Source organism: Bombyx mandarina, chromosome 02 (genome assembly GCF_030267445.1).
Source record: "Bombyx mandarina strain Sakado chromosome 02, ASM3026744v2".
Taxonomy (NCBI): Eukaryota; Metazoa; Arthropoda; class Insecta; order Lepidoptera; family Bombycidae; genus Bombyx; species Bombyx mandarina.
This window is the reverse complement of record NC_143209.1, coordinates 2275925-2291296: the sequence shown is the minus strand read 5'-3', so window position 1 is coordinate 2291296 and position 15372 is coordinate 2275925. Positions and strand designations below refer to the sequence as shown.

The 15372-nt window shown below is 40.4% G+C and overlaps 1 protein-coding gene across 3 annotated transcripts in view; it reads left to right on the top strand.

Annotated features, from left to right (window-relative positions):
* The window catches only part of Dgk (diacyl glycerol kinase 1), a 116487-nt gene that overhangs the window by 55681 nt on the left and 45434 nt on the right, over positions 1–15372 (top strand). For all 3 annotated transcript variants that reach the window (XM_089734736.1, XM_089734740.1, XM_089734732.1), the window contains exons 2-3: positions 6930–7017; positions 9319–9386. In XM_089734736.1, coding sequence (XP_089590862.1) covers positions 6936–7017; positions 9319–9386 — 150 coding nt within the window. In that variant the 5' untranslated portion in view covers positions 6930–6935. The remainder of the gene's footprint in view (positions 1–6929; positions 7018–9318; positions 9387–15372) is intronic.

Genomic DNA, 15372 nt, shown 5'->3' with positions numbered 1-15372 from the left:
CTTTTCCCTACCTATTTGCTAGTAGTCTAAGAGGCTATTCCAGGATGGGTAGTAGAACCCGTGAGCCTATGAGGAGCATGAACCTCACGTCTCAAACGGACGACGGTAAATTATTACGTAAAAAGACACCGTATGGATTTTTGACGGGAACGCTAGTGAAGTTATGTGAATTGTTTTATTTTGTTAATTCATTGTTTCTTCAGGTTTGAACGTGTAATAACATTGGTTTTCATAACTGTTTATCATCTGTGAAAGTTCAGAAATCTGGGAAAATTAAACCGCAAAGCCGCTGGACATGGAATTCTCCGTTTCTTTCAAAGACTCCACTAAAGTCTCAGTAAATAACTACCATTTTACTGAGACTTTATTTCATAGCATCTCATATTACATATTATGTAATAATAATAATAATAATAATAATAAAATCATTTATTGCCTTTCACACAGATCCAGATTCATACATTCTCTTTTTTATCATCGCACCTCCCGCCATCGGAGCAGAGTTCATCCATATTATCTGGAACCGCTGCGTTCATCCACAGTGCGTTTCCAGAGGTCTTTTTTGCCACGTACCATCCGGCTATGGAATGAGCTCCCTTCCACGGTGTTTCCCGAGCGCTATGACATGTCCTTCTTCAAACGAGGCTTGTGGAGAGTATTAAACGGTAGGCAGCGGCTTGGCTCTGCCCCTGGCATTGCTGAAGTCCATGAGCGACGGTAACCATTCACCATCAGGTTGGCCGTATGCTTGTCAGCCTACAAGGGCAATAAAAAAAAAATTAGTTAAATAAAGAAAAGAAAAATAAAAGGCAAAAGGAGATGGTTCAGCTAATGTTGTTCAAAGTATGGACAGCAATAGCAATAGTAGTATCAATCGAACAGCGCTGATTTTCAGTCACCCCCGGTCCCCTTTAGCTTATTGCGGGAATCAAGGCCATGTACGTGTGTACAGACTTAAAACGTGATAATTATCATAATATTATCATCATTTCATTTAATTTATTTCATCCCAATCGAATATATTCTCAAATAAATCAAGTTCTTCTCATTTGATTTCACATCATGTTTTGTATTACAGAAAATACATATGTAAATATTAATTGGAGAAAATAAAACAATGGTCGGACCAAATATCGGAGGATTTTTTTTATTTTTTATAGCTTAAATGGGTTGACGAGCTCACAGCCCACCTGGTGTTAAATGGTTACTGGAGCCCATAGACATCTACGATGTACATGCGCCACCCACCTTGAGATATAAGTTCTAAGGTCGCAAGTATAGTTACAACGGCTGCCCCATCCTTCAAACCGAAACGCATTACTGCTTCACGGTAGAAATAGGCGGGGTGGTGGTACCTACCCCGGACTCACAAGAGGTCCTACCACCAGTAAAACAGAACTGAAAAAACCTGTCAGCGATGCACTCCACCAAGCCACAAAAAGGGATCGATGGAGACAGCTAGTTGACGGAATCAGACGGAGTCACGATCCTCAGCAATGAGGGACCGATTGAAGTGATTAACTGACTTTTGCCTGTTTTTTTTCCTACCTATGCTGATAGCCTTGAGAGGTTATTTCAGCTTCACCCTAACGGGTAGGTTAGCTCACGGGGCTCAAACCGAAAGTGTTGCTAACACTGACCCTAGCAAGAGCAGTGCTTCGCAGAATCTACCACCGGATCGGAAACGCGACTCACTGAGAAGATCCGGCGAGAAACTCAGTGGGCTGTGTCTATGAGTTCACTCGCTCGTGGAGCCCTTCGTCGCAAGCGACGGGTTCGACGAGGACGGTGATCGGTGCTTGTGGTGCCTAAAAGCACCGTTAATGGATCAGGAGGATCCGTAATGACGCGAAGAGAGAGTGAGAGAAATCTCAATTGAAGATTTGTAAAAACTTGACACTAGCAATAAAGAAACCGCAAGAGGCCATTCGCTATACTGTAAATAAGAAGAATAAGAAACGTGACGTAGCCAACATCCTTTCTGGCGAAAGAGCCTCCTACCTCGTACCCAATAGGATGAGAGGCGAATGTAAATTGTTCGGAACAAATATTCGGGTCGGTAATAATTATTCCGTTAGATCCCTTCCGGTGTTAATGGCGTTTTTGGTTTGACTATCACACCGTAGTGTAACTAAAAATAATATAGGTTCTTCTTTTTAAAAGTCCGAAGATTTGGATTGGAAGTGATAACTTCTTATGGGAGGTGCGTAATTACTGGTGGTAGGACGTCTTGTGAGTCTGCACGGGTTGATATGACCACCCTGCCGTATTCTGTCGTGAAACAGTAATGCGTTTCGGTTGTGAGGGCGAGGCGGCCGTTGTACTGTAAAAACTGAGACCTTAGTACTCATATCTCAAGGTAGGTGGCGGCATTTACGTTGTAGATGTCTATGGGCTCCGGTTGCCACTTAACACCAGGTCAGCTGTGAGCTCATCCACCAACCTAAGCAATACAAAACATGATCTTATGCTAGGTCTCAAAGTGTCGATTTCTTGTTCAAAGAGTTGTGTTTGGGATCTTATGTCTCAAGACTGGTTTCACTTACGCTATGATGTCCGGGCGATTCGGTAACCACTTTAATTCCTCGTAGCCAGCATCACCAAGAACACAGCTAAGGAGCTATCAACATCTTAGTATATTTGAATAGCACCGTAGAGGAACAATCTTACCAAAGATTGCTGAAAAATGATATCCGGCAAAGCAGTGTGGATAAACACAGGTAGTCAGTATTTAGCACCACGTATATAATTTACGTATTCTTGAGTGGCGACCGCGTACCGGAAGACGTAGCGTGGGTAGGCCTCCCACAAGATGGAACGACGATCTATTGAGGTCCGCGGGGATCCGCTGGATGAAGGCAGCGCAGGACCGGTCTTTGTGGCGAGTCTTAGAGGAGTCCTATGTCCAGCAGTGGACGTCTGTGGGCTGAGAAGAAGATACCGCCAGTTTGCTTACTAGACTCGTATAAAAGATAGCATCTGCAAAACGCTGAAATCACATACTCGTATCGGTTCAAGTCGGTCCAAATAATTTTGTTTACGCTCTACCTTTTGTTGTTAATGGCTGACAGAATTAAAATATATTGTTCCCGTTACAATTAAACAATAAGACCCTGGGTATTCAAGTATCTCGGAAGCGTAAATTACCGCATTTATCTTCAAAGTCTAAAAATGGACTGGGTTCCGGCCTTAAAAAGATAAATTGGGTTATGTTTGAGTGACTTCGCAGGATTGGTGTTAGTATACCGAGTCGTGGCCCGTGGTCATTAAGTCTGCCTCTCATACAAGAAGTCCATACAAGTCCTGGTGTGAACAGCTTGAAATACTTGCAGATTAAATGCTTTTTTTTTTTTTTCCTACCTAAGCTGAGAGCCTTGAGAGGCTATTTCAGCGTAACCCTAACTTTAGTAGGTGAGCTCACGGGGCTCAAACCTGATGACGTTGCTAACACGAACCCTAGCAAGAGCCGTGCTTCGCAGAATCTACCACCGGATCGGAAACGCGACCCACTGAGAAGATCCGGCGAGAAACTCTGTGGGCTGTGTCTGAGAGTTAATTTACTCGTCGAGCCCTTCGTCGCAAGCGACGGGTTCGACGAGAACGGTGACCGGGATTAAATGCTGTTACTAGTGTTAGGACGTCTATTTCTGGTGGTAGGAGACCTTGCGAGTCCACACGGGTAGACCCAATTTTGTGCCGTAAACCAGTAATGCGTTTTGGTTTGATGGTTTAGGGTAGTGCTTATCTTTGTGTCCTACTTAGCAAAAATAGAATAAGAAATATGTTCTAAATAAAATGCAATGAAAATTACCCAATTAATAATTTCATCCACACACAAAAGCGTTCAACATAAATGAAATTTACCCGGTTTTAATGAACGACGCCACCGGTAAACCGGATATCCCATTGTGCACCCGATTATCTTGACATATTGACAGCCAGTATCGTGTTTACAGTTTCGTAACGATGATTTTGAAATTTTCACTGACATTTTAATTGGCTTGGGTTTCACATCACAATATTGTGGTATGTGGGTATGTTTTTTTTTTAGTTAGCTTTATATTGTGAATGTGTTCACAGCCAATTCGATCACTAGAGTCCACGGACATCACATTGCCAATATCATCGTGCAATATTAGATCAAAGTCTCAATTGCTCAGTTTTGATTTGCGGCAATAATTGAAGAGATCATGGTACCTATTTGGTCTCTCAATTCACCCAACTAACCACTGAAACTCGCGTCTAGATCGACGGAATGAGTTTTTATTACACAAAGCTAATATGTAATTTCTGAGAAAATAACAAGACAAGATTCTCGATTGAAAAAATTACGCTATAGGTATCCTGGGAATTATTTTTATAACATTGCTTAGTTTCGTCTTGATTCAATATCATCGGATATCTACGCATATAATATGAGAGATACCTTTTGAGTTTTACCGCTAAAATAATTGAATGTTGATTTTAATATTGCATTTTTTTTATCGATATCAATAATGAATGTTCCACGAAAAGCAAAATTTTCCTTGCTAAAGAACTACCCTTCTCGCAATCCAAAACAGAACACATTAATATTAGAAAGCATTACTTTGATCCGGTTCTCTGGGGTATCCGGGTCAGACAGAGGTCCGGGAAACGGATATTATTGTACCGTTGTTACGGGATACCCGGGTACCTTAGTGCCAGTTTTATTTCGTGGTAAACAACTTGATTCATCCAACAGGGTGCGCTTTTTCTGAAACACCTTTAATATAGTCAAGCCATGAATAGTTACGTAGATCGTTCGATTTTTTTTTTAAATATCAGGAGTAAAAATAAGAAATCATTTTGATAAAAACTTCTTTGTGTGCCCGCAGGTATATTAACTTTTATTGTGTTTTTAAATTGTTGGCATAGTTAAAAAAAATATAAAACCCCAAAGAGTTCTTAAATTATAAATTAAATTTTAAGACAGGTTTATTTTTAGCGGTATATAATAAACAGAAAATTGCTCCATAGAGCGCCTTTTTATATTTTTTTTATTGCTAAATTGGGTGGACGAGCTCACAGCCCACCTGGTGTTAAGTGGTGGCCGTAGCCCATAGACATCTACAACGTAAATGCCGCCACGCACCTCGAGATATGTGTTATAAGGTCTCAGTTTTAACAGTACAACGGCTGCCCCACCCTTCAAACCGAAACGCATTACTGCTTCACGGTAGAAATAAGCGGTGTGGTGCGGACTCACAAGAGGTCCTACCACCAGTAATTACGCAAATTATAATTTTGCGGGTTTGATTTTTAGTACACGATGTTATTCTTTCACCATGGAAGTCAATCGTGAACATTTGTTAAACAGATTAAAAGAAAAGAAAACCATACGTAGGTTTTTCTATACAAACTGTTAGAATGTTCACATATCATAACAGAAAAACAATTATTTCCAGTACAAACATAGAATATGTTTAAAAGAAAAATCTGTAGTAGAGGTTTTTCCATAAAAACCGATAAAATTTCGGCCAAACATCATAATAGAACAACAATTATATGGGGTAGAGCATATTGTAAGCCCGGTGTAGTTAGCTACCCCACCAAATCTTTGTGTGTTTCTGGCGCGACGAAATCGTATCTTCCAATTAATGAAAATTATGATAGTAGTTATACAACAGAATAGAAGCTTCGACCTTGTCTATGGATCCTCCCGATCCACTAACGGTGCTTTTAGGTACCTCAAGCACCGATCACCGTTCTCGTCGCACCCGTTACCTTGCCGTACCGAGCCATTCGTCGCAAGCGACGGGTTCGACGGGTAAATTAACCCTCAGACACAGCCCACTGAGTTTCTCGCCGGATCTTCTCAGTGGGTCGCGTTTCCGATCCGGTGGTAGATTCTGCGAAGCACGGCTCTTGCTAGGGTTCGTGTTAGCAACGTCGCCAGGTTCGAGCCCCGTGAGCTCACCCACTGATTAAGGCTACGCTGATATAGCCTCCCAAGGCTATGAGCTAAGGTAGGAAAAACAAAGCGAATGAATAAAAAGGGCAACCTCCAAACTGTTGTGGCTGTATATTCCAGTAGTCACTTCACGTCAGGTGGCCTACAAAATCGGTTCTCAAACAGCGCAATTTATCATGATACCGTATCGATCAGTCACGATAATGAGAAGTGTGGTTTTCGCTGTCAAGATGACGAATGGCCCGAACTTACAAGGCGGAGCTTCTGCGATTTATGATGTACACCAAGCCGGCTCTATCGACATCTGATATGTTGGCTTAGTCTGTGGTTAGTTAAGCAAACAGATGAATGCATCAACGGAAGTGGCAGGGCATATCATGTGTCGTGACCAGGCCGCCACCGTCTTATATAATCTTGCTGCGAATCAGTTTTTTTTTTTTTATCTGATCAATTAGGTAGACGAGCTCACGGCTCACCTGGTTTTAAATTGTTACTGAAACCCACAGACATCTACAACGTAAATGCCGCCACCTTGATATATGAGTTCAAAAGTCTCAGTATAGTTACGACGCCCGCCCCACCCTTCAAACCGAAACGCATTACTGCTTACGGCAGACATTACGGCAGAAATAGGCAGGGTGGTGGTACCTACCCGTGCGGACTCACAAGATGTCGTACCACCAGTAATTACGCAAATTATAATTTAATGTTAAATACCTACGTATTTAATTAGAAAAAATGGTACCCGCCTGCGGAATTCGAACACCGTTGTATCGCTCGATACGAATGCACCAAACGTCTTATCTTTTAGGCCACGACGACTTCAAGGATTATCCGTTTATAAGTATTGCTCAATAATGCAACGGCCAATTCTTCAAATGGAAACATATTACTGCTTCACGGCAGATATAGGCAGGGTGCTGGGTACTTACCCGTGCGGACTCACAAGACGTCTTATTACCAATAATAAAAAGGAGTCTTCTGGATTTGTCCGCAGGTGGATATGCCTAATCCGGTCGGCGGCGGGTTCCAATGGGACAAGCTCTCGCCGGCCGAGTTTCAACAGCTCCAAGAATTAGCGTCATGTGAGTAAATTTTTTATGAATACCTTGCTTTTGAAATTATAAAAAAATATTTTTATTTCACTACCACTCACCAACATGTGGGCCGTATGCTCGTCTGCCTACAGGGGCAATAAAAAAACGCAACATGATAGTTTGAGATTAAGATGAGGTCTTAAATAGCCACATATCGTCTTCCATGTAATCCATCGATTTCTGCTTAGGATTAGCTCTTCCTCTATATCCTTTCACATTCATAGTTGATACTCTCTCACCAACTTCATTTTCATTTCGTCTCATCACATCTATCCTTCCTAAATATCCTAATTGCTAATTCCTATCTTAAATACTAACATTAAATACAGTTATTTTATTCAAAAGGCAAGTATTGTCGTATGTTCTTGTTTGTTGCATCGTTTGGGGTTCAGTGGCGCATTTACAAGAACGTTGTTCGTTTAATAATATACCTCAAGATTAACCCGCCCAGGGTTTAGCAAGACTGTCCCGCACTATCCCATAAGTCTTGGCGCGATCTTATCGAAGCGTCTTGAGGCTTCGATAACGTATATCTATTGTATAGGTACTAGAGGTCCCGCAGTAGTCGAAATTCGGCTATAATTAATTGGAATTGTAAGTTTGTACACTATTATGATTGTATTTTATACTTCTATAATCATAAATTTCGCCAAGACTACACTATGAAAAATATTAACAAAGACAAGCAATATTTAATCTCAATTTGACAACAGACGTCAAGAACAAAAGTTTGACAATAAATAGTATGCATGCGTGTGTGCGTGAAATACATGGTATGTAGTGTGTGTAATGTTTTCTTTATTGATTTAATGTGTCATTTATGCATTATTAAAAAAAAAATTAGCATTGTGCACTTCTTCTCTATATTCTCTATAAGTGTGGAAAATTTCATACTCCTCCGTCCGCGCAATTTTCGTAAAAAGGGATACAAAGTTTTTGCTTCACGTATTAATATATAGATACTAGATGGCACTTTACAATGTTTGTCTTTCGACTTGAAATGGCTCTCAGAAAATCGGTAGAGTTGCAAAAACAAGTCGTGATAATAGAGAGTCTATAGAACAACAGACTACAGGAATGACCTTGGTCTAAAATTAATTATTTTATTTGCCAATTTTTTTTTATTGCCTTTGTAGGCAGACGAGCATACGGCCCACCGGATGGTAAGTGGTCACCGTCACTCATGGACGTCAGCAATGCCAGGGGCAGAGCCAAGCCGCAGCCTACCATGTATCCTGCACATTTTTAAAACCGCAAAAGTACGGTTCTGAAATAAATAAGATAAGAATAACAGGTTGAGGATTGATGGCCTAATGCCGAGGATGTGTAAAAAAGGCTTTTGATTCTCTATTGCTGTGTCGTTGGTCGAACTAGCGAAAAGCACGAAAGGGGGTAATAGAATGAGGTGGAACGGTAGCATAAGCTCTTTTTTGCCAACGGTACATCTTCGAAACAAAACTGATCAATAGAACTAATACACTTAAAAGCTATTACGTTCCGGGTAATTTCATTACCGAGGCTTACCCATATATCGTTAGCAAATTAGTTAATACAATTCCTGACCACGTTTTATGTGGATTAAAATATATGTATCGTACGTTTGCTTAGTGCGACGTGTTCTGATTAATATCGCTGGGAGTGTCTGTGTGGTAGGGCGTATGTTGAGTACCTAGACTAGGCTATGTATATCCCTGTCTATTTCTGATGAGTAACCTTCATGTTTTTTTGTTTTAAGGACTACCGCTGTATTGAGAAGACTTCTTCTTTTTTATTGCTTTAGATGGGTGGATGAGCTCACGGCTCTACTAGCATTAAGTGGTTACCGGAGCCTAAAAGCATCTACAACGTAAATGCCATGAGTTTTAAGATCTCAGTTTTAATAGTACAACGGCTGTTCCGCCCTTCAAACCGAAACGCTTTACTGCTTCACGGCAGAAATAGGCAGGGTGGTGATACCTGTGCGGGCTCACAAGATGCCCTACCACCAGTGAAGGCTGAGTTCACTGTAGATAAGCTCACAGTACGGTTTAGCACCATTAAATGCGATTACTTACTATTTCACTATTTCGGTTTTCACTACAGGGTGTATTTTTTTGGGGGAAAATTTATGTTTAATATTTAAGCCTAGTCGTAGTCACATGGCTCGATTTAGAACACCGGGCACCTTATATTTGGCCACGATAACTTATTTATCGGATGAGCTCTCAACCCATCTGGCTTCGAAGCCTTAATGATGCTCCAGCAAGCCCCGTTTTGAGACATTATTTAATTGTGCATGTTTAATCGCAGATTCCACGAGGAAGCTCCAAGATGTGCTCAACGAGTTTTGTGAGGTCAAGAAACAGAGTCCGGACGGGGTGAGTTTTTATTTTTTATTTTTTATTGCTTAGATGGGTGGACGAGCTCACAGCCCACCTGATGTTAAGTGGTCACTGGAGCCCATAGACATCTACAACGAAATGCGCCACCCACCTTGAGATATAAGTTGTAAGGTCTCAGTATAGTTATAACGGCTGCCCCACCCTTCAAACCGAAACGCATTACTGCTTCACGGCAGAAATAGGCAAGGGCGATGGTACCTACCCGCGCGGACTCACAACAGGTCCTACCACCAGTAAAGTTTATTTTGTTTGAAGTGCAATCTTTATAGCATCTTTCGGCCATAACCTTAAGCCTAACCAAAAGCGTTATCGTGCTCTTAAATTACCAAGTGGTCGTTTCATGCTCCACTATCGGAGAGCTTAAAGCCGCCATCGCCGAGACACTTACCATCCCTAACTGCAATTTGATGACCTTCGAATCTTCATGGCAAACTTAAATACCAATATTAATGTGCAAGTTATTGTTTTTCTGACGTTCTGTAACGTCTATGAAACCTGATGCTTGTAGATGAGCAGAGTATGGCTGTGTGGTATCCGCTTAGAATGGCCCATCAAATCTGTTCTTGAGGTGGTCGCATTCACCGAAGTATTGGTAACAACGCTCTCTGAGTATTATAGCAGTATGATGTGATCTCCAGTCGAATCTTACTATGGTGAGGGGTTTTGATGCCTAACTATACTGTGGTGAGGGAATTTTATGCCTAACTATCTGACGGTAGACTTTGGTTGATGGGCGAGCTCATTTGACAGATTCGCTTACATCTGCCCTACCAAAAGCGGTGCTTCGATGAATCTACCGCCGGATTGGAATTGCAACCCACTGAGAAGATCCGCCGAGAAACTCAGTGGGTTTAGCGAGTTCGCATATAAGGGTATTACTAAATATATTACCCAATTCTGCCGTGAAGCAGTTGTGGAGATTGAGATAGCTCTTTATACAATAAAGATTTCAACTCTAATCCTAATGGGTATGGCGGTATTCAAATTGTGATATCTTAAGAAAATACATAATTGATTTTTTTTTATTGCCCTCGTACTCTGACGAGCTTACGGCCCACCTGATGGTGAGTGGTTACCGTCGCCCATGGACTTCAGCAATGCCAGGGGCAGAGCCAAGCCGCTGCCTACCGCTTTAAACAACACAACTATATCAATGGAAATTAAACAAAGCAAGGAGCTTCCAATGAATAGAGTCAACTCATTTCAAACTAATATCGCTCGGGAACTGAATCAAACAAAGTTGTTTGTCGCGCAAACAAACCAGGATTTGATCCGTTAGATTTTAATTTAACTTTTCTTTCATATCAACGTTGTCAGATATGATGCGGGCTTAGGGTTCTGTTTGGCCTGATGTAGTAAAATGTTTGGTATTGTATAGATAGTCGCAGATGAGAAAAGAGGAGGGTTGAGTTACATTTCAACATATATACGGTAATACAGTCGACGCGGAATGTCTGGGGGTGGTTAATTAGCCGGATCAAAACAAGGCTTCAGCGACCTCGAAAAGCTAAATCTCTTCCAAAAGCACTGCCGTGGAAGGAGGCGGGACATCACCATGTATATTTTTCCAAGAAAGTCTCATGAGGCCACGACCCTCAGCCTTGAGGATTATCAATGCAAGGGGACATGTAGTAGACAATGGCTACGTCATACCACCAGAAGGGCCCTATTATCTAACGAGCGATAAAACCTAATAACCTAACTTATAGTGAATGCCATGCCGAAAGCATCTCTATAACGAGTTAAGCATAGTGTAAAATTACATGTTACAAGTTACAAAATTACAAGTTATAATGCGTTCGGATTCATCGTGAACTGAGTTTCGTTTCTCACCTCCATGACATAAAGTTGAATATCGCCAATCAAGTTTGATGGTGTGTCCTATGTGGCATTTCATTGAAGGCTTTACTTCGATATCTATAAATAAAATATTACTATTATTAACGAATTAAATTCGTACGAAGTAATGTTGTTAGCGGTGTTGTGGCCGATTTTAAAGTTTACAGTTGAAATCTATGGTATATGGAATTGGTTAAAAGACAATATTGTTTAATTTATTTATCATTAATTTAAAAAAAAAAAACTAACGAAAGCTCCTACGAACTAAGAAGGATATGGCCCTTTAACTAGAATAAGAACAATAACTACACCCAGAAATGTATTTTGAGGTTACGAACGAAATTAAAACAATTTCACTCCATATTATCATTTTTCATAAAAATAAGAATATGTATAAACAAAAATAAGACATGACTTAAAGGACTTAGTTACCAGGTCATAAAATACCTAAAAAAAAAACAACACAAAAACTGACATTTGTGTCGGGCACAGAGTTAATAAATATATAGGCTAAAGTATCTGTTTCAATAAAGCCAATGATGACGACATTCGATGTTAGTATTACAAAAACAAAGATTTTGTTTTGATTTCTTAGATAAATATATGGGTTATTTTATAATTGCAGATTATTTTTTACATAACAATTTCCGCAATCAGCTATCCTATTCTTCGAAATGAGTTTTCGATCGAGGAAATAAATTATAAATAGTCAATGCCCATTGCATTGATGGCTAGTTGGGCCTTGTAGCGGAAATTAATTATTCCTTTACAAGGGTTATATATCAACCCGTGTTAGGTAATGACACGCGAGACGCTTTTGTTGTGTTGCCTAGAAAAGCCCCACCCCATTTCGTCACGCGAGTGAAAAATGACTAGAAGAATATTAAAAACAAAAACTATGCACTGTGTGGTGGTAGGACACACTTACTGGTAGTAGGACCTCTTGTGAGTCCGCACGGGTAGGTCTTTTTTTATTGCTTAGATGAGTGGACGAGCTCACAGCCCACCTGATGTTAAGTGGTTACTGGAGCCCATAGACATTTACAACGCAAATGTGGCACCCACCTTGAGATATAAGTTCTAAGATCTCAGTATAGTTACAACGGCTGCCCCACCCTTCAAGCCGAAACGCATTACTGCTTCAGGGCAGAAACAGGTGGGGTGGTGGTACCTACCCGTGCGGACTCACATGAGGTCCTACCACCAGTAATTACGCAAATTATAATTTTGCGGATTTGATTTTTATTACACGATGTTATTTCTTCACCGTGGAAGTCAATCGTGAACATTTGTTAAGTACGTATTTCATTAAAAAAAATTGGTACCCGCCTGCGGGATTCGAACACCGTTGCATCGCTAAATACAAATGCACCGAACGTCTTATCCTTTAGGCCACGACGACTTCAGACGACTTTACTCATATTGTTATTAGTGCGTAGTCATACCTGCTGTATTCAGAATTTCTATAAATAAAACATTTGTCTGTAAGAGATCGCTTCTTGCGATAAGATCGCGTATTGTACAATTATTCCTACCAGTTGACTGTTGTTGAATGTTAATTGTTTTTTCATCTATATCTATACTAATATTATAAAGAGGAAAGATTTGTTTGTTTGTTTGTTTCGAATAGGCTCCGAAACTACTGGACCGATTTGAAAAATTATTTTTCCATTAGAAGCCGACATTGTCCCTGATGAACATAGGCTACTTTTTTTATTTTTTTATTTATTTTATTTTTTTGGTTTCATGTGTGTTTTAATGTTTCCGAAGCGAAGCGAGGGCGGGTCGCTAGTATGCAATAAACTTTATTTTCTCTCTCTCCTCCTCGCGTCGTTTCCTCACTGCTGAGGGTCGTGACCATTATATGTCGACAGGATTTTGCTCCTTGTAATGTTCCGCCAGCGCCTCCGATCATTGGCCGCATGAAGGGCGTCGTGGAATGGGATCTCTAGTGTGGTGCGGATTTGGTCGGACCACCTTGTCGGACTGCGCCCGCGCGGTCTCTTTCCCTCGATCTTCCCTGTCACGAATGGTCTCTCTAAGCTATCCGGTGTTTTCCGAGCAATATGACCGAAGTACTCGAGTGCGCGGCGAAGGCAGAGCGCGGACAGTCTTGTCTTGATCTGCAGTTGATCTAAGATAGACAGATTAGGTGGGTAACACCGCTCTGCATATTTCTGCCGTGAAGCAGTAATGCGTTTCGGTTTGAAGGGTGGGGCAGCCGTTGTAACTATACTGAGATCTTAACACCAGGTGGGCTGTGAGCTCGTCCACCCATCTAAGCAATAAAAAATAAATAAAAAAAATTGCTTCTCTTCGCTGTCCAAGGTATCCGGAGCATTCTTCTCCAGCACCACATCTCAAAAGCATCCACGCGTTTTCTCTCTCTATACTTCTCTAAATAACACATGAATCCCGGACAATATTGACACACACGGGATGATAATGCGACGATAAATCTTATCGGTACTTCAAATTGATTGCTCATACAATGTCCGTATTTTCAAATTATGTGAGTTAATATAATGCAGACTAAAGGTCTTATCTGTAAACAAAAAATTATGTTATTTCTTGAACAAGCTTATCTGATTCTAATCGGCCCCGCATTTGACCCACCTGATGGTAAGAAATATTTCATGGACGTCAGCGTTTCGAAGGAACAGCCAAGCTGCTTTCTACCACTGAGTATACTCTTGTGAGTACGCACGGGTAGGGTACCTGCCTATTTCTGCCGTGAAGAAGTAATGCGTTTTGTTTTGAAGGGTGGGGCAACCGTTGTGACTATACTGAAAACTTAGAACTCATATCTCAAGGTGGGTGGCGGTATTTACGTTGTAGATGCCTATGGGCTCCAGTAACCACTTATTACCAGGTGAGCTGTGAGCTCGTCCACCCATCTAATCAACAAAATTAATAAAAAAATGAAGCGGTGGCCACACATGTTGACGTTTCTGGACATTTCGAAGGTCCCTAGCCTAAATAGATATGTTAATCTTTAATCATGAGCTATGTGGAACTCCATTGTCAGTTTACGATGACGGGAAACAAACAAATGTCTATCATTCAGCATTAAATCTAAAGTTAATGAGGATAACGTTGAAATTCCGTTGTAGCAATCCGTGACGTCACACGAAGGGGTGACAAGAAAAACAAAAGCCGCGTCTCGTGTAATTTTAAGCCTTATTGCTTTAGAGCTAAGGGCGGTTTTCTCGGAGGGGCTTGCGAAAATCCTTTCCTCGAATCAACAATCGGGTAAATTTTATTTGTTTTTTTTTTTTTCTTCGCGTAAATAAGTTTGGCAGAGATCGTTTGCTTAGTAATTGGCGAGGGAAGCGACGATAAAGTTTTAGGTTCTATTTTGGGCAGCTTATTATGAGCTTTGTTGTTTACGCGCGGACTGAGGAGTATGAAATTTCTCACACTTATATAGAATACTAGCTGACCCGGCAAACGTTGTCTTGCCATATATAAGATTTCCAGAGAATTTCTAGTGTAGAAAAAAAATTACTAACTTATTGGAAGTGTATAAGGATGTGGAATATTAGTGAAAAAGGCCTAGAGCGCTGTGAACGATGAGGGAATGTTGTTTAAAAATAACAAAACATCAAACATTAAAAAAAAAAAAACAAAAAAAAAACAAAAAAAATTTGGTGTGAACACCCCTTATCACTTGAAGGTTAGAAAAATAGATAGTAGCCGATTCTCAGGCTTAGTGAATATGCATAAAAAAATTCATGAGAATCGGTCAAGCGGTTTCGGAGGAGTATGGGAACGAACATTGTGACACGAGAATTTTATATATTAGATAGAGAAGGAGTGCACAAAGCCAATATATTTTTTAAAGAATGCATTAAAGATACTTTAAATCAACAAAGAAAACATTACACACACTACCATGTATTTGACACACACACGCATGCATACTATTTGTTTATTGCATTGAAGTATATTGTCAAACTTTTCTCTGCAATCTGTCAGTTATAGTCTGTCAAATTGAGAATAGATTAAATATTGTTTTCTCTTTATTAATATTTGTATTAGTATGTATTTGTATTAGTCTTGACGAAATCTGTGATTAAAAAGAATTATAATAGCCCTTGACAATAGAATCATAATAGTGTAC